The 27,077-nt window shown below is 43.9% G+C and overlaps 1 protein-coding gene across 2 annotated transcripts in view; it reads right to left on the reverse strand.

The window, feature by feature from the left end:
• The window catches only part of LOC134948776 (gamma-aminobutyric acid receptor subunit alpha-3-like), a 995,050-nt gene that overhangs the window by 336,948 nt on the left and 631,025 nt on the right, over positions 1 to 27,077 (reverse strand). For both annotated transcript variants that reach the window (XM_063936997.1, XM_063936998.1), the window contains exon 5: positions 15,372 to 15,592. In XM_063936997.1, the coding sequence (XP_063793067.1) occupies positions 15,372 to 15,592 (221 nt within the window). The remainder of the gene's footprint in view (positions 1 to 15,371; positions 15,593 to 27,077) is intronic.

Raw genomic sequence — 27,077 nt, forward strand, 5'->3', positions numbered from 1 at the left:
AGGGGGACCCTGCCATCCTGTGTGTGTCCCTTATCCCTGTGCAAACCCCAAGTGTCTGCAGGGACATAACATGGGCAGTGTTCTCCCCACACTTTATTTCCTAGTCAGTCCATACCGTAAAATTCCCCTGCCATCTAGCACTGTAACGTGGTCAGTAAGTTGCGTTGTGCTATTTCTATATGAAACATCAGTGCAGCGTGACTTTTGGACACATCAGACTGGAGGGCAGAGCATTTAGCTCCCACAGTATAAAGTAAAGTGCATGTAGTTAACGCCTTAACGGGAGTAACAGACACCAGCAAACACACTGAATAGTGAAGAGAATGGACAGTTTCTACATGTTTGATACTGATCTTTTTGTATAACCAGCAAGTGTGGCAGTATCTGTGGCAGTATATGTGTATTATGGGCATTACTAATGTGAGGCATATGTGTAAGGTGCATTACTGTGTGGCATTATGTGTATTATGGGCATTACTAATGTGGGGCATATGTGTAAGGTTCCTTTACTGTGTGGAATTATATGTATTATGGTCATTACTGTGTGGCATTGTGCAGAGTTGAACTGGCCCACAGGGTAACCCCCCGGTGGGCCCCACTACCTGAGCGTTGCAGGTACAGATGCAGAACTAGCGGCGGAGCTAGGGGGCACCAGACAAAATTTTGCCTAGGGCATCAAATTGGCTTGGGCCGGCTCTGCGGGAGGTAATATTCCTCGTAGTGCTGACCAGATAAGCGTCTGCTTCGCTTAGTAAGGAGTGCTGAAGGAATCCGGAACCAAAAGGTAGGAACAGTACGTTATTGTCTTTTAAAACCTGTTTAGTTTCTGTTTTGCGAACGTAAGCAATAAGCATACACATCTGTATTTCTTGTTTAGTATTGTTTTCGTGCCTCATTCTCCTGATTGCCATATACTAGTGATAAACGTGTTGAGACATTTGTTGTTATTAATAGTTAAAAGTAATATTTAAGGGAATAATTGTAAAAGGCACGCACACAATCTCGCCTAGAATACAAGGGAGATTTGAGTGGTGGTCAGTGAAAGATTACTGTTAAAGATCATTCACATTGATAAACGTGTAGTGTGTAACTGTGGACGTACTTGGTCTGCGTACACGTGTCCTTACAAGGGCAGGGTGTACGCAACGCAAGGGTCGACGCACGGAGCGTATATCACGCAGCGAAGCGTACGGATACGCCCACATAATACAAACCACACGATACTATTGTTTTAATAAGCGATAAGGAAATAACGCGATAATAACACAGATCTATCTCAAATCCAAAAGTTTAAAGTTAAAAGAAATAACCTTCTCTGTTGCAATTCTTCTGGGTTAGGCTAATACCGAATAAAAGGATTTCTGCGCAGAAATAAAAATTAAAGTGTACATGTGGTAAGAGTGTGTGAATATATAAGATTTCTCTTTTTATTACGGAAGTGGGAACCATAGGCCAGTAGAAAGAGGTACACCAGCGAGAGTGATAGCGTGGGGTGGCTTGGGAGGCGTCCCTTGTTAGTCTCGACATATTTATGAGCAGTAGAGTCTGCTGTACATAACAGAACAGGAGGTCACAGAACAGGAGGTTCAGGTACAGCAGACTAGAAGTAGAGAAGCACAACCGAAGAGGGTTGGTGCTAGACCCATATAGGCCAAAGAAGCTCATTGCTGAAGGAATTCGCAGCCGAAATTTTCGATTCCACTGATCGTTCCGCACATAAGATTAGTTGCTTGTGTGCAGATACGATTGTACCGCATGTGATTGTGTGCATTAGCGTGTCTTGAATTCAAAAGAACGCTACTTGCACATTGTTAACGTGATTTGTGTAATTTTTTTTATTTTAAGGGAAGTAGCCTGATCACTCAGGGACATTCCAGCGACTGATACTTGCTGGGGAGGGTAAGACACTCCCACACGCCCGAGCAAGTAGACGTACTTAGGTGCCCTAGGTTGGGTACGGAACTTCTGGGAACTTTGGTCGCCGTATTGGCCAGCGTGGGCGGAGTTAAGTGGGCGGACCTCGTTGCAAAACCCCCACCGCAGCCTTACCCCGGACATCTTGGTTTTCTGTAAGGGTTGCCGAAGACCCTGATTTGAAGTCAGAGGTAGTGAAAGCAGCACCTGCAGAGATGGGGGCCATTTGTTCAGGTAAGGGGCGATCAACCCAGGTTCAGGTTGATTTGAAACCGATCAATCAGGTCGGCAAGGTCATGTGTGAGAAATCAGATCAAGATGGTCGTCACACAGAAATGTTATGCAATGAATGGGAAAGGATGACTGTGCATGACAGGGAAAAGTTTCCTCGGGTAGGTAGTTTTAATCCAGAAGTGTTACAGAATTTAAGGAGAAGAGTGTGCCTGATTAAATCTTCAAAAAGGCGTATTAGACATTATGATTATTTAAAATTGTGGCAACAGGAAAGTGAAATGCAAAGAAATTTAACTTACATATCTGACTCTCACCTTGGGAAGAGAGACATGGCAATGGAGAGGATTATGGCTGCAGAGAATGGCGCAATGGTGTGCGATAAAAATGCACTTAGTAACTGTATTAAGAATGAAAGTAACAAATGTAATGATGTTTATAAAAATGAAAGTGTAAAAATTACAAATATTAACCTGTGCAAGTCGCACCCCATGTCAAACTTCCCTCAGGACTACAAGCAAGAAAGTGAGCCCAGCACGATGTCGGCACCTTTCCCAGCAGCCATCACACAAGACATCCAGGTGGATGCGACCAAATCGGTAAATGCAGTAATCAAACCCCCTAACGGAGGGTCAGGTGAGGTCGTGTCCACAGGTACGTACGGTGTTATATATGTTATGCACACCAGTGCCTGCAGGAAAGTACTAGTGTCAGAACTGTTATGCACTCCAGTGTCTGCAGGAATGTACTGGTGTTTGAACTGTTATGCAAAACAAATGGACTCACAGACAAACTGGGGAATATGACATAACGTACACAGAAGGTGATAGGGTAACAAAATACACACACAGTGAACAGAGAAGCCCAGAGGCTAAGGAACTGGGTATCTCCCTTGTATTAGAACTGCTCAGATGTAAAAAGCAAGATGTTGTGTTTTAATACGTAGAGAACCCGAAATGCTGTTGCTAAGGGCAACAGCAAAACCCTAAAGGGTTACCAACGGGTGTGGCAGTAAACTCCTTGGTCAGAGATGGAATGATAGACACAAGGAGAGCCTCCACAATCCTGATTCTCACTTGCAGTGCACAGGTTTAAGCTTACTGCCACTAAACTGACCCCTGACACCTAGCACAGTGAGACAGGATTAGACAGGCAAGTGTTAGAATACAGCCGCAAACTTGCTAAGTTCACAGAGTAATAACAGAACCCCAGCAAGCTAAACGACTGACTCCAGTCTTACTGCTAGGTCTGGATTGGCAGAGTGTAATACCAAATCCCCAGGCCTATTTGCAGTAAGCAACAAACAAATACAAAGCTACACAGTACTGGCTAACTTTCATGAACTGACTAACCAACAGAGATTCAGCAGCATCTGCTTACCCTGAAAAGAGGCCTTATAAAGCAGGTGCTGTCCACGCCCCACTCAGACCTCACAGACTGTGAGCACAAAAACCAGCACCGGATCCCCTGCCGTGCACAGAGCCTATAACCACTGCACAGCAAAAGACCCGAACCGGAGTATCAGCTGCGCTCAGGTTACTCCACTAGCACTTGTCTCCCGGTTGCCATGACGACGTGGCAGCACAGGGCAGGAGACCCTAACAGTACCCCCCCTCTGACGAGGGGTCAAAGAACCCCTACCACCGGGTTTATCGGGGAACTGCGAGAAGAAAGAGCGTATCAGTCTGGGGGCATGAAGATCACAACTGCGCACCCACGACGGCTCCTCCGGGCCATACCCCTTCCAGTGCACCAAAAATGACAGCCGACCCCGAACCACCTTGGAGTCAAGAATCCTTTCAACAACAAACTCCCTCTGGCCACGTATCAGAAGAGGGGAAGGTCTTCCACTGGAAGAAGGATTACTAATCGCCCGTTTTAAAAGGGAACAATGAAATGTTTTATTGATACCCAAAGAACGGGGCAGATCTAACTGAAATGCCACCGGATTGATAACCCTGGTGATCTTATAAGGGCCGATGAACCGGGGCCCTAACTTATGAGATGGCTGTCTCAACTTCAAATTCTTGGTAGACAACCAGACGAAGTCTCCTAATTTGAAGCTGCAGGGTCTTTTCCGCTTATCAAAAACCCTTTTGGTCACTAATGACACAGACACAAGGGCTTTCTTCACTTTCTGCCAAATACCTCTAAGGACCGAAACCACAGAGGAACCACCAGGCGTGGAGTCCAGGGGGTCAAAAGAATTGGCCTTAGGATGATGCCCATACACACAAAGGAAGGGAGAGATCCCTGTAGCAGAGTGAGCCGCGTTGTTATAGGCAAACTCCGCCATGGACAGATGAGCAACCCAGTCAGTCTGACACTTGGAGACATAACACCTGAGGAACTGCTCCAAGGACTGGTTCACCCTTTCAGTCTGCCCATTAGACTGCGGATGGTAGCCTGACGACAAGCTGACAGAAATCTGGAGATCGGAACAAAATGCCCTCCAGAATTTGGCCACAAACTGGGATCCGCGGTCAGAGACCACATCAAGTGGCAACCCGTGGAGACGCACAACATGCAGCATAAATAATTCAGACAGGCGTCTGGCTGATGGCAGCCCAACCAGTGGAACGAAGTGCGCCATCTTCGAAAACCTGTCAACGACAACCCAGATGGCTGTCATCCCCGAGGATTTGGGCAAGTCCACCACAAAATCCATTGAAATGTGGGTCCATGGCTTAGATGGGATAGAGAGTGGATGTAATGGGCCAACAGGAACCCCTCTAGGAGTCTTATTTCGGGCACAGATGTCACATGCCCGAACCCACTGATCCACATCCTTAGCCACCGAGGGCCACCACACCGCCCTAGATAGCAACTCCCGAGTTCTGGCAATACCCGGGTGACCTGCCGACTTCTTGGCATGGAATTCCAGGAACACTCGCTGTCTTAACCTAGGAGGCACAAACAAAAGACCTACCGGAAGGTCTGGAGGAGCCTGCTCCTGTGCTCTAAGGACTAATGATAAGAGGTCCTGGGTAATGCCCACTTTAATACATGATGGGGAAACAATGGGCAACGGCTCCTCGGTGGTCTCCTGGATTGGAGCAAAACTCCGCGAGAGCGCATCAGCCTTGATGTTTTTTGACCCAGGGCGATATGTTATCAAAAAATTAAAGCGAGCAAAAAACAAAGCCCATCGTGCCTGCCTGGCATTGAGACGCTTCGCTGACTCTAAATATGCCAGATTCTTATGGTCAGTGAGAATTGAGACCACAAACTTAGCCCCCTCAAGCCAGTGTCTCCACTCCTCGAGTGCATCCTTAATAGCCAACAATTCCCGGTTACCCACGTCATAATTCATCTCGGCAGGCGAAAATTTACGGGAAAAGTAAGCACAGGGATGAAGGCGATTATCAGACACTCCCATCTGAGAAAGCACTGCCCCAATACCCATCTCAGAGGCATCCACCTCCACCACAAAAGGACGCTCTGGATCTGGGTGTCGCAGCACCTTGGCCGAAACAAATGCCCTTTTGAGACGGGCAAAAGCCGCTTTAGCCTCACAAGACCAGTGAGCAACATCCGCCCCTTTCTTAGTGAGTGCCACCAAGGGCGCCACTATAGACGAAAATCCAGCGATAAATCGTCTATAAAAATTCGCAAAGCCCAGGAAACGCTGAAGCGCCTTCAAACTAGTGGGCTGCACCCAATCCAGGACTGCCTGTACCTTGGAACCCTCCATTTGGAAACCTTCTGGGGAGATAATATATCCTAGAAATGCGATTTGCTGAACTTCAAATTCGCACTTCTCCAGCTTCGCCCCAAGCCGGTGGTCTCTGAGTTTCTGGAGGACTAAGCGTACATGCTTCTGATGTTCCTCCAGGGAATGGGAGAAGATTAGGATGTCATCTAAGTATACAACTAAGAATCTATCCAAATATTCCCTGAGCACATCATTCATGAAATCCTGGAAGACTGCCGGGGCATTACAGAGCCCAAAAGGCATCACCAAATATTCATAATGCCCTGAGTGGGTATTAAAGGCAGTCTTCCATTCATCCCCCTCTCTTATTCGGATTAGATTGTACGCACCGCGTAGGTCAATCTTAGAAAAAATGGTGGCAGTACGAAGCTGGTCAAACAAGACCGAAATGAGAGGCAGTGGGTATGAGTTTTTAATCGTGATACGGTTCAATTCCCTGAAGTCGATGCAGGGTCGCAACGAACCGTCCTTTTTACCCACGAAGAAGAACCCCGACCCAACTGGAGACTGTGAAGGTCTGATAAATCCCTTAGCCAAGTTCTCCAGAATGTACTCTGCCATAGCCTGAGTCTCAGGACGTGACAGGGAGTACAACCTGCTCTTGGGAAGCTTAGCATTTGGCAACAAATCAATGGCACAGTCATAGGGGCGATGGGGAGGTAGTACCTCTGCAACTTTTTTGGAGAACACGTCCGCAAAATCTGCATAACACCCTGGCAATCCTGGCAAACTTAGCTGCGAGAGCCTGACTGGAAGGCTCAAGCAACTCCTGAAACAATCAGTACCCCAACTAAGAATCTCCCCAGAGACCCAGTCAAATTGAGGATTGTGGGCCCTTAACCAGGGTAACCCCAACACCAATGGGGCAAAAGTACAGACAGTCACATAAAAGGACAATTTTTCAGAGTGTGTGGCTCCAATAAACAAAGAAATCTGGCTAGTGCAAGAGGTAATTTTACCTTGGGATAATGGTTCCCCGTTTAACCCACAAATCTCAATTTCCGATGCCAAGGGTACTAAGGGAACAGAGTGTTTTAGGGCGAATTGGCGGTCCATAAAAACCCCGTCGGCCCCACTGTCCACAAAGGCCTCAGTCTTGACAGTTTGACCGAGGATCTTCAAGGTCACCGGAATGATAAAAGTCTTCTTGGGAAATTCTGACTTCTGGCCTGACAGGATATTTCCCATCACCCTCAGGCCCTGAAGTTTTCCGGCTTTTCTGGGCATGATACTACCACATGACCTTTATTCCCACAGTACAAACACAACCCCTGCTGTCTCCTCCGCGTCTTCTCACGCGAGGAGAGGCGGGTAGCCCCAATCTGCATAGGCTCCTCAGAAAATTCCTCAGAGTCTGAGGTTCCCTTGGGAAGGAAGGAAATCTCAGTCTCCCTTTCAAGCCTACGCTCTCTCAGCCGTCTATCCACCCGGATGGATAACTGCATGAGCTGATCCAAGCTATCAGGCAAGGGATATTGTACCAGTTGGTCCTTTATCTGGTTAGAAAGACCTCTTCGGTACTGGTGTCTCAGGGCTGGGTCATTCCACTGGGTATCATGGGCCAACCTCCGAAACTCCGTACAGTAAACCTCAACTGGCCTTCGCCCTTGCTTAAGGATCGAAATCTGAGCCTCGGCTGAGGCCGTCTTGTCAGGGTCATCATACAACATGCCCAGTGCCGTAAAAAAAGCATCAACACTTTTAAGCGACGGACAGTCAGGCTGCAACCCATATGCCCAGACCTGTGGGTCTCCTTGTAGCAAGGAAATCACTATGCCCACCCGCTGAATCTCCGACCCAGAAGACTGAGGCCTAAGCCGGAAGTATAGCTTGCAGCTCTCCTTGAAACAAAAGAACTGCGAGCGATCTCCAGAAAAACGATCCGGGAGATTTACTTTCGGCTCCTTAACCCCTGCAGGTGCTGCTCCTGCGGGAGCTCCGCCAGCAGCCTGGGAGGTGTGCATTTTAATGGACAAATCATTAAATTGTCGAGTCAGGACCTGCACCTGATCGACCACCTGTTGCAACGTATTTTGAGGGGTATGCTCCATATTCCCACAAAATTTCAACAGGAGTATTAGGCTGCTGAATATGTTATGCACACCAGTGCCTGCAGGAAAGTACTAGTGTCAGAACTGTTATGCACTCCAGTGTCTGCAGGAATGTACTGGTGTTTGAACTGTTATGCAAAACAAATGGACTCACAGACAAACTGGGGAATATGACATAACGTACACAGAAGGTGATAGGGTAACAAAATACACACACAGTGAACAGAGAAGCCCAGAGGCTAAGGAACTGGGTATCTCCCTTGTATTAGAACTGCTCAGATGTAAAAAGCAAGATGTTGTGTTTTAATACGTAGAGAACCCGAAATGCTGTTGCTAAGGGCAACAGCAAAACCCTAAAGGGTTACCAACGGGTGTGGCAGTAAACTCCTTGGTCAGAGATGGAATGATAGACACAAGGAGAGCCTCCACAATCCTGATTCTCACTTGCAGTGCACAGGTTTAAGCTTACTGCCACTAAACTGACCCCTGACACCTAGCACAGTGAGACAGGATTAGACAGGCAAGTGTTAGAATACAGCCGCAAACTTGCTAAGTTCACAGAGTAATAACAGAACCCCAGCAAGCTAAACGACTGACTCCAGTCTTACTGCTAGGTCTGGATTGGCAGAGTGTAATACCAAATCCCCAGGCCTATTTGCAGTAAGCAACAAACAAATACAAAGCTACACAGTACTGGCTAACTTTCATGAACTGACTAACCAACAGAGATTCAGCAGCATCTGCTTACCCTGAAAAGAGGCCTTATAAAGCAGGTGCTGTCCACGCCCCACTCAGACCTCACAGACTGTGAGCACAAAAACCAGCACCGGATCCCCTGCCGTGCACAGAGCCTATAACCACTGCACAGCAAAAGACCCGAACCGGAGTATCAGCTGCGCTCAGGTTACTCCACTAGCACTTGTCTCCCGGTTGCCATGACGACGTGGCAGCACAGGGCAGGAGACCCTAACAATATATCACGCACAAACAAATGTACCCCATATTGTAAGACCTACAAAAGGTGATGTAATTGAGTTTAGTCCTGTCAGGGTGATCACAGTCCCCAATGGGAAGACTGACGATCAGGGAATCATTCCCGTCAAGGACAGTGCAATGCGCCATCCCTGGTCCCGGACAGAATTGAGATCAATCATGTCTGAATTCCCTGATCCCAGGGAAGATTTAGTTGCATGTCAGAGGTTTATTAAAGAACTAGGAAACTCCACAGAACCCACCAACAAAGATTGGCGGACAGTGCTGAGGGCATGTTTGCCCTCCAGTGTTGACCCTGCGAAATTTATTGCTGATTGCAAATTAGACACAGAGGTACCTCGTACGGAGGAACACAATCAGGAATGTATTAAGCAGATCAACCGACAGTTAGAAGTATATTTCCCAGCCATTGTCAAGTGGAACAAAATCTTCTCCATAAGACAAAACGAAGGGGAAAGTACTTCTAATTATTTCCATCGGGCATTGCACGACATGACTATGTATACAGGTATAGAAAATATCGAAACAAGTGCACCGCACAGAGAAGTAGCAGTATCTGTGCTAATGGATGGTTTAAAGGAAGTGTTGAGAGCAAGGATACAGATCACCAACCCATACTGGAAAGATAAATCAGTAACTGCATTAAGGGACTCTGCCGTTGGGCATGAGCAAAGCATCATCAAGCACAGGGAAACAAAGAAGCCCCAGATCCCTGTGGGAAAGTTAAAGGTGAAAAGCTGTTACAACTGTTTAAGGGAAGGTCATGTTGCACGAGATTGTAGGTCTCACAAGGTATATACACCCCCTAGACAACGACATGACCATAATAGTCAAAGAACCAGAGAAACACAGGAAGAGCGGTTGGTGGCGATGGACATCCAAGCATTAGAGGAGACATCAAATCGACCGAAACCCCAGGCCACTGGCACATGGAGGAAGCCAAGGGTTTGTTATCGTTGTAAAAGAGAAGGGCATTATGCCAGCAACTGCAACAGCCCACATAAAGTCAGACACCCTAGACATGAATATGAGCAAAGTTATGACACACGAAATTATAATCAGGGATCACATAGGAAGAATTTTGGGCCACACCCATGATATGTAGTCAGGAGAGGTGATAATTAGGACTGATGGTAAGCCTGAGGTAACAGTTAATAAATTGGGAGGTCATTCCCTGAAGACACAGGAATGACCGGGTAAAATTTGTAATGTATCTGTAAAAATGTTTTTTTCTCTCCCCATCTCTGACGGTTATCGGTAGGACTCAAACATTACATAGCTACTTGGTCTTTGCAGAAGTCTACCAAACCCCAGCATGACCTACCCGCATCAATGTATCCTGGCCAGATACAAAGGGTGGAGTTTGGAAATGCTGGTGGGAGGGACTGCGCAAAGATACCATTGGACATGTAGGTGTGACAGCCTGATGATGAACGGAAGAACTGACAATGTTTTGTTTTGTTTCTCTCCTGAAAAATGTTTGAATTTTTTTTTTCTTCTTGTTGTTGTTTATTGTTGATTTATGTGACGCATATATATATATGAACGGTTCTCTCTCTCTTGTTGTTTTCTTTTCTCTCTCTCTCTTCTTTCTCATGATCTCATAACGTTACAGATGGTATGTCACACATTAGTTGGACAAATGGTAATGCAAGATTTATTCTCCTTACAGAAAGAGCGCTGAGCTAGAAGAAATATTGTATCACCAGAATGATTAGAAGACTGAGAGACAGCATCTTTGAGATGACAGCAGAACAAGAAGAACAACAAGACTAGAGAACTAATTATCGTAACAAGTTTCTCTCCCCCTCAAACTGTTTTTCTGTACCCCCATTACAAATTTCTCCTTTTCTCCTCCTGTAAGATGGACTTGCCCCAAGAGACTGTGATACGGATTTTCCTGTTGACCATGATGTTGACCAGAGCAGTCTGTTTCGGTGAGAGTACCAGTGAGGTCAAGAAAGGATCCAGAAAGGTTCTGATGACAGAGACAGAGGCGTAAATTTCCAATAGAAGCACAATCACAGAGCAAAGGCGAGTACCGGAAACGATCTAGCAGCCATGTTATTTGTAAACATTGTGAAGGATTGTTAGCTGAAAAGAACTGTATCTGTAGACACTGTGACAGTGTAGTTGAGGATGGGTGTATCAAGAAATGCCAATCCAGTTTTAATATCCACATGGACCGGCATCCATTGAGTGACTATCACTCCTTAGTGGGTAAAGTGTTAAATCAGACAGATTGTTGGGTATGCTCTCAAGTACCTCAAGGCCATAGCAAATCAGGGTTAGTACCATTCCCTCTAACTATAGGGGAGGTACTTGAGCTAAGTGGTGGGAGGCCGGTGGACAGGAGGTTTAATATCTCCAGTCCTCCTAGTTTGAAGCTCCACCAATATCATGTGGATAGATCCCTAGTATGTTTTAACATTTCCAATCCCCGAAAGCCGGGAAATTGGGAAGTGTCATGGAATAACCAAACCATGACCTTTTCATACAGAGCCGATAGAATGCCAACAGATACAGAACTTATACGCTACATAGCCGGTAGTGGAAAATATTTCCGATATAGGTATACCCTAGGAAGTAGGATCATGAGAGTTGGAGAAGTATCACCAAGATACTGTGCACATATCGTACAAACTGATATGTGTACTAAACAAATGGGAGAATTAGGGTTAGGAGATTTCATATGGAAAATGTGTAATATGGTAATGTCCTACTCCGTCTCATATGTTCTCCCCGATGATGCATACTTCATATGCGGGAGGAAGGCGTATAAGTGGCTTGCCCCAAACTCAGAAGGATTATGTTATATTGGAAAAGTACTGCCTGAGGTAATGACCGTATCCCACACTAAAATGAAGGATATTCACCGCAGTGCCCAAGCTCCTTATACTCACACTCATTACGAACACATCGTTAAACGGCACCTAATAGAAAGAACAGAGCATCCGGCCTCTGACCTGATCCATGAATCCACCGGGATTCAATTCCTAATCGCGTTAGATATCACTCGTACCGCCAGAGGAGTGATAAATTATAAATATATATCTGTGCTTGCAAATTTATTAGACAACATCACTGAAATGTATGATGACACATTCAGGTATACCGGAAGGGAGCTCCAAGCTTATAAAACAGAACTGGTTCAGCATAGGATGATTCTCAATTATCTCACAGCTGTGACAGGCGGGTATTGTGTTACCTTAGCGACTCAGTATGGAATAAAGTGCTGCACGTATATTACAAACAGCACCGAGGACCCGGCCGAGGTTATAGACCAAAAGATGGATGACTTTTTGCAATTAAAATGGGAGTTCCGAAGGAAACACAATCTCACCCTTGCCGCTGTGGGTAATGAGCTGACCGGTTGGGTGTCATGGTTGAACCCACGAAATTGGTTCTCTGGTTTAGGAGAATGGACCCAAGGTATTATCATGGATGTAGGGAAATTTCTTTTGTGTATTCTGGATGTCATCATATTGGTCGGTCTGATATTTAGATGCGTTCGGGTTTTAACAAAGTGTAAACGTAGTGCCCGAGTGATGAGTTTAAGAAGTGAAGATACTGTAATAACAACGACTGATTTGGTTTATGACCCAACAATAGAGACAATGTTGTGATGAAAATGTGATTCCACGGTCCGTTTCTTTCACCCGTGTCTCCTTTGTTTTTCTCCAAGGTACAAAGACATCCGCTTGGAAGAAGAATTTGACAACCTTTTACACAGACAACTGATGGACTATGCCATAGACCCCCCATATCCCTAGTACCTTTAATTTTACGCTAGCCCAACACTTTTTGTAAGTCTATGGACATTGAAAAAGCTTTTTGCACACCGTTTATAGCAAAAGCATCGGGAGACTACAGTCAACATGTACATCGAGACAAGACAAGACAAGACACAAGACAAGACCTCAATCGGCAAATGTATATTAAACTCACATAGTTTATGACTGCATTTACCATAATTGCTCCTTATCTTCATCTCTACAACCTTCAGGTAATAACACACATAGTCGATAGGGAATATAGGCACAGATACCAGCACTCACATATCCCCCTATTCATGTATCATCAACTAAAATGTGCTCCCCCATTTTGTTGCAACCAAAAGCTGAAAAGAGCTCGGTAAAGTTTGACAGCCCATCCACAGACCCGTACCATGGGATAAGAAGGAATTCAAATGTATACTTCGCAATACCTCGAAGCTTGATTTAAAACACGTACGGCACTTATGATACATGACCCCCCCAAACATGGATTCATACACACATGCTTCTGCTATCTCACTAGGTCATACCCTTTTCCTACCTTCTCCTCTCCTCCCCTACCCAATCATAGAAATGTATTATACATGACATATATTTTTCTCTTTTTGAACTGTTTTAGGAAGTGGCAGTTATTGGTGACTGCCAAAGGGTGGACTGTCAAAGTCAGAAAAATATCACGCTGCACATTGCCATATATGCACCTCATGCGTGTGCCCGCTGCACGTGCATGAGCCCTCCCATTTACGGTAGAGTTTGTGTTCGTCTAGCGGGCGACTCAATCGTAACATATTTTAGTCATATAATGTATTTTGTAGATTATGGTCCCTTTGATAGAATCTGAAAGTTTAGTTAATATAGCATGTTCGGGGACAGAGAGATTCCTCTTTGTTTGATACGAAGGGTCAGACAGGGGTTACACAGTGGTGTTTAGTATCCATCGGAAGAGAATATAATTAGCAATATTCCGGTGTTGGTTTGAAGCGGATTACTCGCTCGTGCGTATAGTTATGGACATAAGAAGTTTATGGACATTTACTATATTTGCACTTTATTATCCATGCGGCGGGAAACCCAGTTTCCCTCCCACCTGAGCAGTTTGAAATAGTCACAGCCCACCTGTATGAACCAACCTATGACCTTTTGTTATAATACAGAGACGGATTCCTGTGTCCAATGAACAATAAGAATGTAGGGACCATTGTACTGTACTGTGTGTAAGTGTATATAAAGACAAGCCGACCTGGGCCAGCTCTCTATTCTCTACTCAACGGTTCTCATCACTGATAATCGGGAGCTGGATATCCAGGAAGGCGCATGCGATTGTTCCCCTTGTGCGTAAGTTCTCTGCAACCATATTTATCTCCTATTTTGTTGTAAGCCATTCTCTCTCTCCTTCCCCCTTTTAAATGTAATTGTGTCTTTGTTGTATTTTAACGTGTAGTAACTCGGTTAGGTATTTTATGTTAGTTTGGTAGTGTATAACTTGTATTGTGTATTCTTTTGCGATTGAACGTTCATTCATTTCCTTAAAAGGTGTTAGACCCTTAGACCGGTATTTGAGTGATTATTCTATTGCTAAACGGTTCTCAGAGCGTAAGAATCGCTCATACAGCTTTTAAACTAACAAAGTTACACTGTGTTGCATTTACACCTTATCACTGCACAAAGGTTTACAATTGAAGTACATTGTTTATGATATTGTTACAAAGGTTTAACTCTGTGAGCGTCAGCGCCGCTCGTGATCTCCTCGTGGTCTCGAGCGTCCGCTGCGCTGCTAGCGTATCATTACGTTAGTCGGCAGCCTATAGCGTGCTTGCCTTTACGCTTTAAGCCATGAGCGAACGTGCCGCTCGTGCGTCACGTCCACGGCTACGCGTTTGTACGCTACGTGCATACTCTTACGGTATTCCATACGCCAATTGCGTACTGTGTTCATTAACCTTATAGCGTGTTTAGTAATATAGGATATATAATAGGCATTTACAATGATTAGAATCACTCATAAGTATTTTAAGATGTGGATACAGGCGGTGACATTTACTTAAAATCACTTGATCCATCCGCAGTAGGAATTGTGTGCAACTCAGAATCAGGCCAATAACGATTAATTCTGCTGTTTGTAAACAAGTGTCAAACCCAGAATAAGAGATAAATCTATGCAAACACAGAATACACAGACTACTATATCAGCACTCCCTAGTGATATAGCCTTCTAAGGAACTTGACATATTCACTTAACTGTACACACAGGAAGCAGCTAATTCTATATATATATATATACATATATACATATATTATTTTATATATATATATATATATATATATTATTATATGTATAAACTGAACTTTGGCATGAGAAAATTCCCAGTCAAAATTTAAAAAATTGCATAATGCAAATCCACAATACTTTGCTGTAATAAAATATGTAACTGGTGATTCATGGCGCCCAGCCTAGATAGTGAAGACACTAGAGAATAAGCAGGCAAATGCTTCTAGTGATTCTTCTTAAAAAAATGTAAATGTTACAATAAGGAATGCAAACAATTGCGTGTAAATTGTATGTCATGAAGGGAAATAACAGACTGTCAATGGATGATGGATAATGGTTCAGTCTCATAATGATGGACAATGAGCTGGTACGCTGACGTACAGTAGAAATAAGCAGCAGTAAATGCTACACAAATACGTCACCTCATAGTGTACAGTAGGGTTCCATTATAGGTGAGTCTCAGCAGCTTGTTGGGTGTGGTCATGTTGTGTGCAACTGATTTCTTTCCATTATGGAAGAATGTGTCTGGGGTCCATATCTTGCTAGCCAATAGGTTATTCAGTGGCAGAGTTTTTATTGGTCCATCAAATTTCAATCTCTCATCCAGCCAACTCTGTCTAAAGAACACATCTATAGTGTATTCCTATAGTAGAAAGATAGTAAGAAATGAGGGTAAATACATTTGACATATAAATATAGGCTTTATAATTGACATTCTGTGTTTATGTGGCTATTATTTGCCAAAGCAAAAATAAAAAAATACTGAATATGCTTGTTGTGATAAAAGGTCCAAATAGAATTAATGTCAAAACATTTATGTCTAGAAAAGATTTAGCAGAACAGATCAATTGCTGCTGAAGATGCATATACAAGATACAAGTAGCATATACATTACTGCATACACTTATTAATGATTTGACCATTCAAAGCACATTTTTTCATAATTCCATTTTTGAAAAAATCTTAAATTCCATCTCAAATTCAGAGACTGATATTGCATAAGGTGAGCAAATTATAAATAACCGCTGTGCAGCGAAGGTAGAAACATTTTGTATATTGTAAAATGAGTCTTATTAATGTCATAATATCATGTCATACGCAAATGTGTGGGAGGTTAAATAATGGTAATCATTCAAATTTATTGAATGGGTAGTCTATGTAAGATAATAGATGAAAGATGTGGAAGGTAAAATATTTTGGACTGTTTTCTAAATAAATTATAATTATCAAATATACAAATTATATGATTTTTTTTTTTTAGATAAAATGTTTTAGCTTTTATTTTAAGTAATTTGATACATTTGGCGGACAGATCATAGTTTTTCTCAAAATTCAAATTTCAACCAAACTTTTTCCTCCTTGAAATCTGCCTTTGCTGCATACTGTGAAGTACCAAAACCACTAGTAAAGGAAATCTACTGTACAGTACATCTTTAAAATGTGTAATTAGGTACAGTGGAGGCACAGAGGTTAGTGATGCCCAGTGCGATAATTAGCCCCGTGTATGTCCAAAAGGGGTGTGGCCTTGTGGGAAGGGGGCATGGCCTTGTGGGAAAGAGTGGGGTAAGGGGGGTGGACTCACAGTGGTGGCATGGTCTTGTGCGAAGCCTCCCACTTACATCACTATGGGGGTGTGCACCCAACTTTTATGGGGATTCTGGGCTGCCCCCGGAGACAACGCCTTCCCTGCCAGATCCTCCTCAGTGATAAGAGCCAGGGGCTGCAAGAGAATTTCACAGTGCAGCACCTGGCTCCCTGTCACTGCGGAGGAGCACGCATTTTGGTGTCACCCCCTGGAAGGGTGACAACCGGGTGCAACCTGCACCCCCTTTGCGATGCCTCTGATTAGCTATAATCAGAGGGGAGATGAGTTACGCACAAGGTCCAATAGTGGACTAGGGCACCAGACAGAGCAAAAGAACTGATACCGACAATAACTAGTAGTACTGTGAAGCAGTCATTACCTGGTCGACGGTGCACCCAGAGTGAGTAAATTAGTACAAAAGGAAAGGGAAGAGTGTTGGGGCACTCTTAGAAGGATAGATAAAACAACTTTTATTTTTATTCAATGTAAAAATTCATATCTCATAGAAGCAAAGAAGATTATCACATATATTAGAGATAAAAAGTAACTTTTTTCAAATAAAATGTTGACATACTGTAAGACACACATTTTGACTCGAGTAAGCCAGAGATAAAAACATATTTCAGTTTACAGTAAGGGGTTAGGTGCGCCAAGGGGGCAAGTTGGTATGTATTTGAAAAGGGGATGATGTGTGAAATGATGGTCAAAAGACTTGTAAATATCACAAAAAGATTCTTTTATTAAATCAGAGAAAAAAGGGGGATAGGGGGAGGGGATGATATGGGTATAGATGAAAAAAAAGGGGGGGGGGGGGAGTGAATGTCTCGATGGGTTAAAGTAATTGTCTCAAAAATCCGTAATTGGACAAGGTTGGTGGATTAGTCTAGTGTATGAAGGCACTCTGGTCAGTGGCGTCCCACCTTCAGTAGTGCCTATAGTCTTATGATGCTGTCCAGAGCCTGTATATGGTAACTTTGGTTGAGTCAGGGAAAAAATGAAAAAAGTTCTTTGCAGAAAAAAGATTTGTGGAAAAAAGATAAAAGGTGGGGGTCCCCCCGGAGGGTCGGTGCGGCAAGCGGTTCTGGTGTATGCTAGGATTAGGTAATGAGGGCTCCGGACATACCGTCCGCCCCTAGACTGTATTTACCTTATTTGAAGTTGGAGGAACTTCTGCAAATAGGTAGCAGCCTTAGGGCATACCAAATACCCACCTGCATGAGCGCTGGATAATCTCTCCTTTTCATATTTCAGTTTACAGTCTTCGTGTGGGACTTCCAAACAAAGTGCCTAATTTTTGACTGTTAATACCCATCCGGGTATGTATGGGATATGTAATATACAGTATATTACTATGTTTTATTAAAGATGACCTGAAAACTGTAATTATCAAATACGAATGTCTCAGTCTTAATGTTTCTCTGGTGCTTGCTAAGGAAGAAAATCCCTTAGTCCAGCATCCTAATCCTGTCAAAATAAAAACCATGTATGTACTGTACTTCAAATATAATGTAGCATCATAACAATAGTAAATTGCAATGCAGTAAACAGGAATGGAACTTGTGTCACCTGCAAAGTTTCTGATAACATGCAGTCGTGTAGGGTTATCATATGACTGTTTAATAGGGCTTGGTACAGAAGAATTAAAGAGATTCTCTCACGTAAAATGTGGAATTAAAACTTCTGCTTTTAACCAAAAGGTGCTCAGCACCTGGTATTCGCAGGAGGTTTCCCATCCAAGTACTGTCCAGGTATGTCACTGATTAGAGTAGAGAGAGCACCACTTTCTGTCAAACGCAAAGTGACAGGTGGGCTACGCCCCTACTTATGAAAATCACGCCTCTAACCACCACCCCTAACCACACCTCCAACACTCCCACTTTTCATCCCCTTCTGATGTTGTTTTATATGAAATAAGCTTACAAAAGGAGTTATAAGCGTTGTTTAATCATTGAAAAGCCTCCTCTGTATTAACTCTTAGATGTTACATCATTGTATATAATTTCCAATTGATTTGTGTGTTGTTAACGCTTAGTTGCACCAGTAAATGCTATTTCCAATTGATTTAGAAAATAAACGTGCAAGCTACGACTGCTGTTTATTGGATTCGAGTGTGATATCTATAAAAGTGTACACTGCTATGCCTGCGGACAAAAGAAGCATCGTGTTACGACGCTCGGCAAACCAAAAAAAAGCATATGAAGAATGCATATTACGCAGTATTAAACCCGAATAAATCTGTGTTTAAATGTTGATTAAAAGTATCTAGCATTATATTTGCACACAAACCTCATAGCTTGAGTTCACCTTTCTGTGACAGATAGTTGAACTCAATAATTGAGGTTTGTGACAGATGAGTAAACCATTATTGACCAGTACACAGACAGTCCATTTGTTTTAATTAAGAGTTGACATTGAGACTAGTAATACTTTATTGACCAGTACACACAGACAAGTCATTTTGTTTTAATTACAGAGAAGTAATACATTATTGACCAGTACACATAGACAAGCCAGTTTGCTTTAATAAAGATTTGACATTGAGACCTAGGTAGTCCTTATGATTGTTTATATTTACCGATAAGATAGATCTTAGTGCTCCACGCAAACAGACAAGAAAGCTGCAGGGTAATTAAGGTCTGTTACAGCTAATTGTCATGCAAACAGATCCCCAAAAACATAATGAGCTCACACAAGTTGTACGGGAATTTGCTAGTGACCGACGGTTGAACTAATAGTGCAAACAGACATGACCAGGTATGAGAATTCAGGTTTGTAATTGACTGGTTGTCGGATGTAAAATTGCATACATGCTATGGATAATGATATATTAGCAATTAACAGCGGTTAGGTGAGAGAGAGAAACCAGATTTAACAGCGCTGCACTAATCCAACTAATAATAAGAATAATACTTAATTGATGGTTTGTAGCTGCTGATCTGTATTGATATTGCCTAATGGGGATATAAAATAATACATATAACAAGAAGTACAAATCATATAGAAACTAAACTGCTTTTATCATTTGACGAGCAAAATATTTATACATATTAATGCCGTGTACTGACAAGCTGCATAGTTTTTTTTTAATGCTATGGATACATTAACAACACTTGACAGACATTCGTATTAAACCTAAATGTTGCCAAAAATAAATGCGAGATAGAGCTGATCATGTATATATATATATATATATATATATATATCTTAATATCATTTGTGAAAACATTGCATGTTTATATTCAAAATGGTGGCATTGTTCTATGTAAGATAAAGCTGTATAAATTAATTGTATAACATTATCAGTTGTAAAATGATGTGTTTATTAATAAATAAGCTGTTTTTTGAAACTCGGTTTGTACAACATGACCCCTGTAGCTCCACCCGTAGGGTCTGAGTTTTGCATGTGTCAACAGCATTTCAGCTTTATAAGGGGCCTCCTGTATCCATTCCATCACAGCATTGAAATCTGTAACACAGAAGATGCTGAGTCATTGCAACACAAAAAAAGTGCACTTTTTTTTGCAAACTTGTTGTTTATTTAATGCACACCGCAGAAGCCATTTTCCCAGTTTAGATAAGGAGGGGGCAGAGGCGGAACTACCACCAGTGCAACCAGTGCGTTGCACTGGGGCCCGCCTCTGTCCAGGGGCCCAAAGCATGTAATGAGTCAAACTGACTCATTACATGCCGCTTTGCGCTGCGGGCAACCGCTGCCCGCAGCGCACAGCCGCCCGGAGAGAGGAGAGGAGCAGTGGTACGGGGGAGAAGGAGGAGGAGGGAGCCGAAGGAGGGAGCCGCAGCAGCGCTTTACTGGTTGAGGCGCTGCTGCTGCTGGCCCTTTACTTCACTATAGGCTGTCTTCCGAGAACAGCCTATAGTGAAGCAGAGGGGCAGCAGCAGCAGCGCCTCCACCAATGACATAGCGCTGCTGCGACTCCCTCCTCCACCTCCCTCCTTCTCTTTCTCTCCAGCCCGGGAATCGTCTGACGCTGCACCGAGGAGCCTGAGCCAGCGGAGAGGGTAAGTATAATTCTTCTTTCTTTCTGTCTCTTTCTTTCTGTCTCTTTCTTTCTTTCTTTCTTTCTTTGTTGGGACTGCCTGCCGCTATGTGTAAAAATGGGGGACTGCCTGCCGCAATGTGTAAAAATGGGGGACTGCCTGCCGCAATGTGTAAAAATGGGGGACGGCCTGCCGCAAAGTGTAAAAACGGGGGACTACCTGCCGCAATGTGTAAAAATGGGGAACTGCCTGCCGCAATGTGTAAAAAGGGGGAATCTGCCTGCCGCAATGTGTAAAAAGGGGGACTGCCTGCCGCTATGTGTAAAAATAGGGAATCTGCCTGCCACTATGTGTAAAAAGGGGAATCTGCCTTCCGTAATGTGTAAAAAGGGGGACTGCCTGCCGCAATGTGTAAAAAGGGGGAATCTGCCTGCCGCAATGTGTAAAAATGGGGACTCTGCCTGCCACAATGTGTAAAAAAGGGGGACTGCCTGACGCAATGTGTAAAAAGGGAAATCTGCCTGCCGCAATGTGTAAAAATGGGGGACTGCCTGCCGCTATGTGTAAAAATGGGGAATCTGCCTGCCGCTATGTGTAAAAAGGGGAAATCTGCCTGCCGTAATGTGTAAAAAGGAGGACGCTGTCTGCCGTAATGTGTAACAAGGGCACGCTGTCTGCCGTAATGTGTAAAAAGGGGACGCTGTCTGCCGTTATGTGTAAAAAGTGCACGCTGTCTGCCATAATGTGTAAAAAGGGGGACGCTGTCTGCCGTTATGTGTAAAAAGTGTACGCTGTCTGCCGCTATGTTTGACAAGGGCACGCTGTCTGCCGTTATGTGTAAAAAGTGCACGGTGTCTGCCGCTATGTGTAACAAGGGCACGCTGTCTGCCGTTATGTGTAAAAAGGGGATGCTGTCTTTTGTTATGTGTAAAAAGTGCACGCTGTCTGCCGTAATGTGTAAAAAGGGGGACGCTGTCTGCCGTAATGTGTAAAAAGAGGAATCTGTCCGCTGTAAGGTGTAAAAGGGTCTCTACCTGGTGTAGTGGTGCTACTGTGTGGCGTAATTTGAATAATGGAGACAACTGTGCACCGTTTTATCAATTGGTATTATTTTGTGGCCACACCCCTTCCCCACGAATCCACGCCACTATGTATTTTTGCGTGCGCCTACGGCGCGCACTGCCCCTGTTTTGCATACAGGGGTGGGCTCCAATGCTGTTTCTTGCACACAGTGCTAAAATGTCTAGTTACGGCACTGTTGCTAGGTATCCAATTCTCTGGCCCTGAGCAGGTCCCCCTCACCAGATCCTCTCCAGGGTTGAGGGGGTGGACTTGGATGGGATGTGGGGGGCAAAGCATTTTGTCGCACCTGGGCCCACCGCTCGCTAGTCCCGCCACTGGGAGGGGGTACTGGCTTTAGTCTGCATGCTGATGCTAATATTAATAATATTCAGTTTTATACATTGATAAATGCACCACACTGTATTTGTCAGGAATGCACATTAGGAAAATGAAGAAGGGAAAAAAAAAAATATATATAATGGGTGATAGTATTTGTCAGGAAGTATTAACAATTCCATGCCCCAGTTGGGGGTTTGGTGCCCCAGTCCTCCTCTAGACTGGAGAAGAGGCAGCTGGTAGAACGTGTTCATTATTGATTGTCTCGATGCAGAGGAATGGTCTCGTCTTGGTAGCTTTGGATAACCAGTTTCATAATACAGAGGGCTTAGTTATTATTCATGCATATTAGCATTCCCCTTTTTACTTTCAAAACACTTAATAAAAATAATAAACAATTAGGTGTAAAACATTTGGATGTAAGTCATTTTCATGACACACCTCTCAGCTGTAACAGTACGCGCCAGCGCTGATATGTGTTAATTTCACAATAGCCCTGAAATGCTTTATCAAAAGTAGGCAAGTATGATGTAAAATTAAATATTTGTTGTCTACACAGGGCAGTGGTATCTGCAGCCCCCAAGCACTGATGTGTTTAGCCTTCTGGGATCTTCCATGTTGATAGACCCATTTGAATTTGCTAACAGTATTAGCATTGGAAGCCCTGAAAAAAAAAAACCAGTTGTCGCAGTAACAGTGTTTACTTATAATTTGGCATTGGATAGATATAGCTGGTGAAATGTAGTTCAAAGGGGTTGTATTCTAATCCTAACATTTTAGCATTTATACGGTATTAGCGGTTTATCTGACTAGGCATAAAATTAGTTCTTGTTATACAAGGCATTGTGAATGTATAATGATATAATCCCTCGCTAGTGAGGTTGCTGGGAGAGGGGCATTGTTTAGCAGGAACAAGCTTTGCAATTGACATCACGTGCCTCCTGAATACATAATGTCTCATGAAAATATTATAGTGGATGCTGAAGGTTCGGTTTTTACTTTCTAAACACTGTAAATGTTTTTTTTATTTCAGGCGTTCAGTTATGCAGACCTTTGCTGGGGAATTTTTTCTTTTTCATTTTTTTTATCACCAAATGTCTTTAATTAAATAGTGTAATCTGTTGATCTTGTCAGCATGTCATTCAATTATTCTACAACGGAACTTTCTGAGAATATAGATAAATGTATAAAGACAAATAGATCACTTTTTAACACTACTATAATACACAAGGCAAGTTAACCTATACATTCCTGCAAATGACATCTGCATGTTATTCAGTGTGATTGTTGATGGCTGGTCGATATAGCGGCCACCATTATGAATAGTCATGGATGTTAGAAGTCACTTTGGATCCCCATCCTGCCATCTCATTGACTTATATTAAGTGCTTATAAAAAAAGGTCAGAGTACTCTGATAACCAAAGGCTACAAATTGGTACAAAATTTACAGTTGTTGCCGCTCTGGACAAGGCTTAAAATGCTTATTTTTTAATTTATGAAATTATTTAACGGAGCTCGTCCTGTATCCAGAACTAGTTATAAGAATTAATAATTACTCCAAGAAAAAAGCTGATCATACTACGTCCCACTGAGTACCAACAGACGTAGACCTGGTTAATTAGTACCTTCGTCATTCTCCGCTCTCGGTGCCACAGCTCATACTGCAAACCACTGAGTGCCATCAGAAACAACACAGCTGTAATTGTTCCTATCATTTGCAATAGTGGTTAAATAGACTTTATATTTGGAATGGGGAGAGATAGCGCTCACTGGGGGAAGGTTAGGATGAGTGCTGATAGACCTGGAGGTGTCCTACCTCCTGTTGCAGATAATTGGAAGGAATGGGTCAGCGCACTCCAAGGGTGTGGATGTTGAGGAGGGGGGGAAGATAGAAATGAGGGGGGGGATTGACCTTGTATGAGGATAACCAATGATATTTATGTTCCCTGTAAGTTTAATGATAACCCGTGAGACAAGATGGATTGTGTATATTTATTGATTGTCTGTTACGTATGAGTGAACGTCCCTCTTCAGGTATGTCCTGCAGACTACCCTTTCTGAGTGTACCCTCCTAAATGGTACACCTGTGCTTGGGCCCTTACAGTCAATGTGTCCAAAATGACACTATCAGGTGTGTCTTGCAGACCACCCTTTATATGTATACCCTCCTGATGGTATACCATACTCAGAAGGACCCCAGCTGGGGTTATTGTCGGGTGTACCTTATTACGGGTCACCTTTACCATAGGTGTGGTTGGCATATGTGCTTCTGGTTAATTTTCTGTTAGTGTATTCTTGTGAGTGTGACAGTTTGCGGCATCCCGCCTGTCAGACTCTATCTGGTGTCCTCGGCTGGAGGTTGTGGGTGTGGGACTGTAAGGTCTCACTTATCGCCGGGGGTAAAGCTGGACGATCTGCTGATAAAAGCATCTTCCAGGGAAAAGTTGTTGCAGAACATTGCTCTCACAACTCGACTACTCAGGGATCATGGATGGATCCTGAATCTTCCAAAGTCACATTTGGAGCCGACAAGGAGATTGTCTTTCCTAGGGATGATCCTCGACATGGAAGTGCAGAGGGTGTTTCTACCGGTGGAAAAGATGTTGGTGATACAATCAATGGTCCAGGATGTCTTGAAGCCTGCTCTGGTATCGGTTCATCAGTGCATTCGCCTGCTGGGGAAGATGGTTGCCTCCTGTGAGGCTCTACAGTACGGAAGATTTCATGCATGTTCCTTCCAACCGGATCTCATGGACAAGTGGTCGCGATCTCACCTGCACATGCACCAGAGGATACGTCTGTCGCTGAAAGCCAGGAATTCCCTCCTATGGTGGCTACAAATGCCTCACCTTCTCAAGGGCTACAGGTTCGGGATTCAGACTCGGATCCTTCTAACCACGGATGCAAGTCTCAGAGGTTGGGGCGCAGTCACCCAAGGGGAAAACTTCCAAGGAAGGTGGTCAAGTCTGAAATCCATCCTTCCGATAAACATTCTGGAACTAAGAGCCGTGTACAATGGTCTTCTACAAGCGGCCCATCTTCTGCAAGATCAAGCCATTCAGGAGCAGGCAGACAATGTAACGACGGTGTTCCGTTCATTGTACTTGGTACTCAGGGTAGACAAGCCCCGAGCACAGGAAGGTAATGCTGCAGTGGAAACGGAGCTCAGCAGCAACCCCTAAGGGACCCTGACTCCGTTGTCTCACCCTCGTGGTCAGTCTACGCCTGCGAGACTATGTTTGCTTGGGCCCACGGCAGCTGCGTTTGAAGGGCGGATTAAGTCTGCCCAACTCCGATGCCCCCCAGTCTTAGTTGGAGACAAGGCGTAAACTGAGACGGGGTGATAACAAGGGGAACCTCTAACTAAAACCTGAAACAGAGTTAGGGGCAACTCCAGAACTTAACAAAAGTATGTGCGGCTGACAGAGCGCTTATGCGCAGAGTAGAAAATATCCGACTTTTCATAAACTCGGGTGCTATTACATTGGCCAAATTTGAAAATTTTCCGATTTTTGTGACCAAATCGGACATTTTACAAACTCGGCTCAAACTCAGCTCCCATTACATCCATGCAGCGATCTTACTTTAATCATGTATTTATTGGAACTAAAAGGATGTTTTTCTTTAAGGTGATCTGGAACTGGTTGATAATTTGTCTTTCATGTATTCCTTTTTGTTATGTGTGTCTGTCATGTTCTTTTGCAATATATTTCCGCACCACTAGAGGTCACTAGGCCTCCTGACTCTGGTGTGTTGTCAGACAACTGCTAATTATCAACATGGACAACACCTGATATTGGCCAATTTAGGCTGCCTGGGACAAGCAGGTATGGCTGGTCGTATGCTGTTTCATGGTTCATGAGCTTCGGTTCCCTGCTTTTGTTCTGTTGTTACTTCCTGGAATTCTATGCCACACTCCTGTCTGGGCTGCTGCCCCTGTTCGATGGTATGAAACATGTTTATTCCATACCTCCCAACATCGGGGATGGGAAAGCGGGACTTCCAGACGCAACAAAGCCGTGCCGCTCCAGAAAAGGGGTTTGGCCTATACAAAAGGGGGCATGGTTTTGTGGGAGAGCTGCAATCGCGAGCCATGCCCCCAGTTTCCATCACTATTGGGGAATATCCAGCGCTCTGTGAACTGCTGGCATGCCCCCAGTCCATCTGTCTCCTGTGAATAGACGCTGTACGTACGTGCGCAGCATCTATTCACTGGTATTCTGCTAGGTAGAGCAGTGACTGACAGAAGCCTCCAAAGTGCCTCCCCCCACTGCGGGACACTGCGGCCCACGGGTGAGACAGTTAAAAAAAATTAGACTGTCCCACGAAATCGGGACCGTTGAGAGGTATGTTTATTCTGTTGCTGGAAATCCTACATACCTGCCATTGTCTGCCTGTTTATGTACTACCCTGTGTCTGCATTACTAAGCTAACCTGGAAATCCTGAATACCTGCCATTGTCTGCCTGTTTATATACTACCCTGTGTCTGCATTACTAAGCTAACCTGGAAATCATGAACACCTGCCATTGTCTGCCTGTTTGCATACTATCCTGTCTCTGCATTACTAAACTAATCTATAGGTGTCGTGGACACCAACGAATGGGAATAGTCACTGTTGGTCGGCATGCTGACCGTCGGGATAGTGAGGGTCTGGGATGTAGGTGCCAAGTATTGTGACCGGTGATCTCCTGACCTGCAAACTATACTCCACCTGTACTGAGGCGCCCGCATTGGCATCGGAGCACTGGGAAACATCCACGGCTGGAAGCAGCAATCTGCACACACTACCTGGACCGAGGCCTTTGTTACTTTGCTACGCAACACGTATACACCTAATCAAATGATGTTCAAGGGCTGAGGGAGAATATTTCCCTGTGCATATTAACTCTATACTAGTATATAACACTGGTTGAAGGAACATTCAACATTCCTCCATTTTGTTGACTCTTTAAACAATTCTTTAATAAATCAAATATTTATTATATATAAATATATTCGTTCTCTGGATGCAATTGCTGGCTGGATGCGAAAACTGACAGACTTGGAAATGAAAGAGGTAGCGACAGAGTTTTGTTTCTTCAACCTAGAGTCAGGCTGAGGCTCTTATTACTACAGTATGTGTCTTATTATATAGCAAAAGTGT

The sequence above is a fragment of the Pseudophryne corroboree genome, chromosome 8 (assembly GCF_028390025.1).
Source record: "Pseudophryne corroboree isolate aPseCor3 chromosome 8, aPseCor3.hap2, whole genome shotgun sequence".
Lineage (NCBI taxonomy): Eukaryota > Metazoa > Chordata > Amphibia > Anura > Myobatrachidae > Pseudophryne > Pseudophryne corroboree.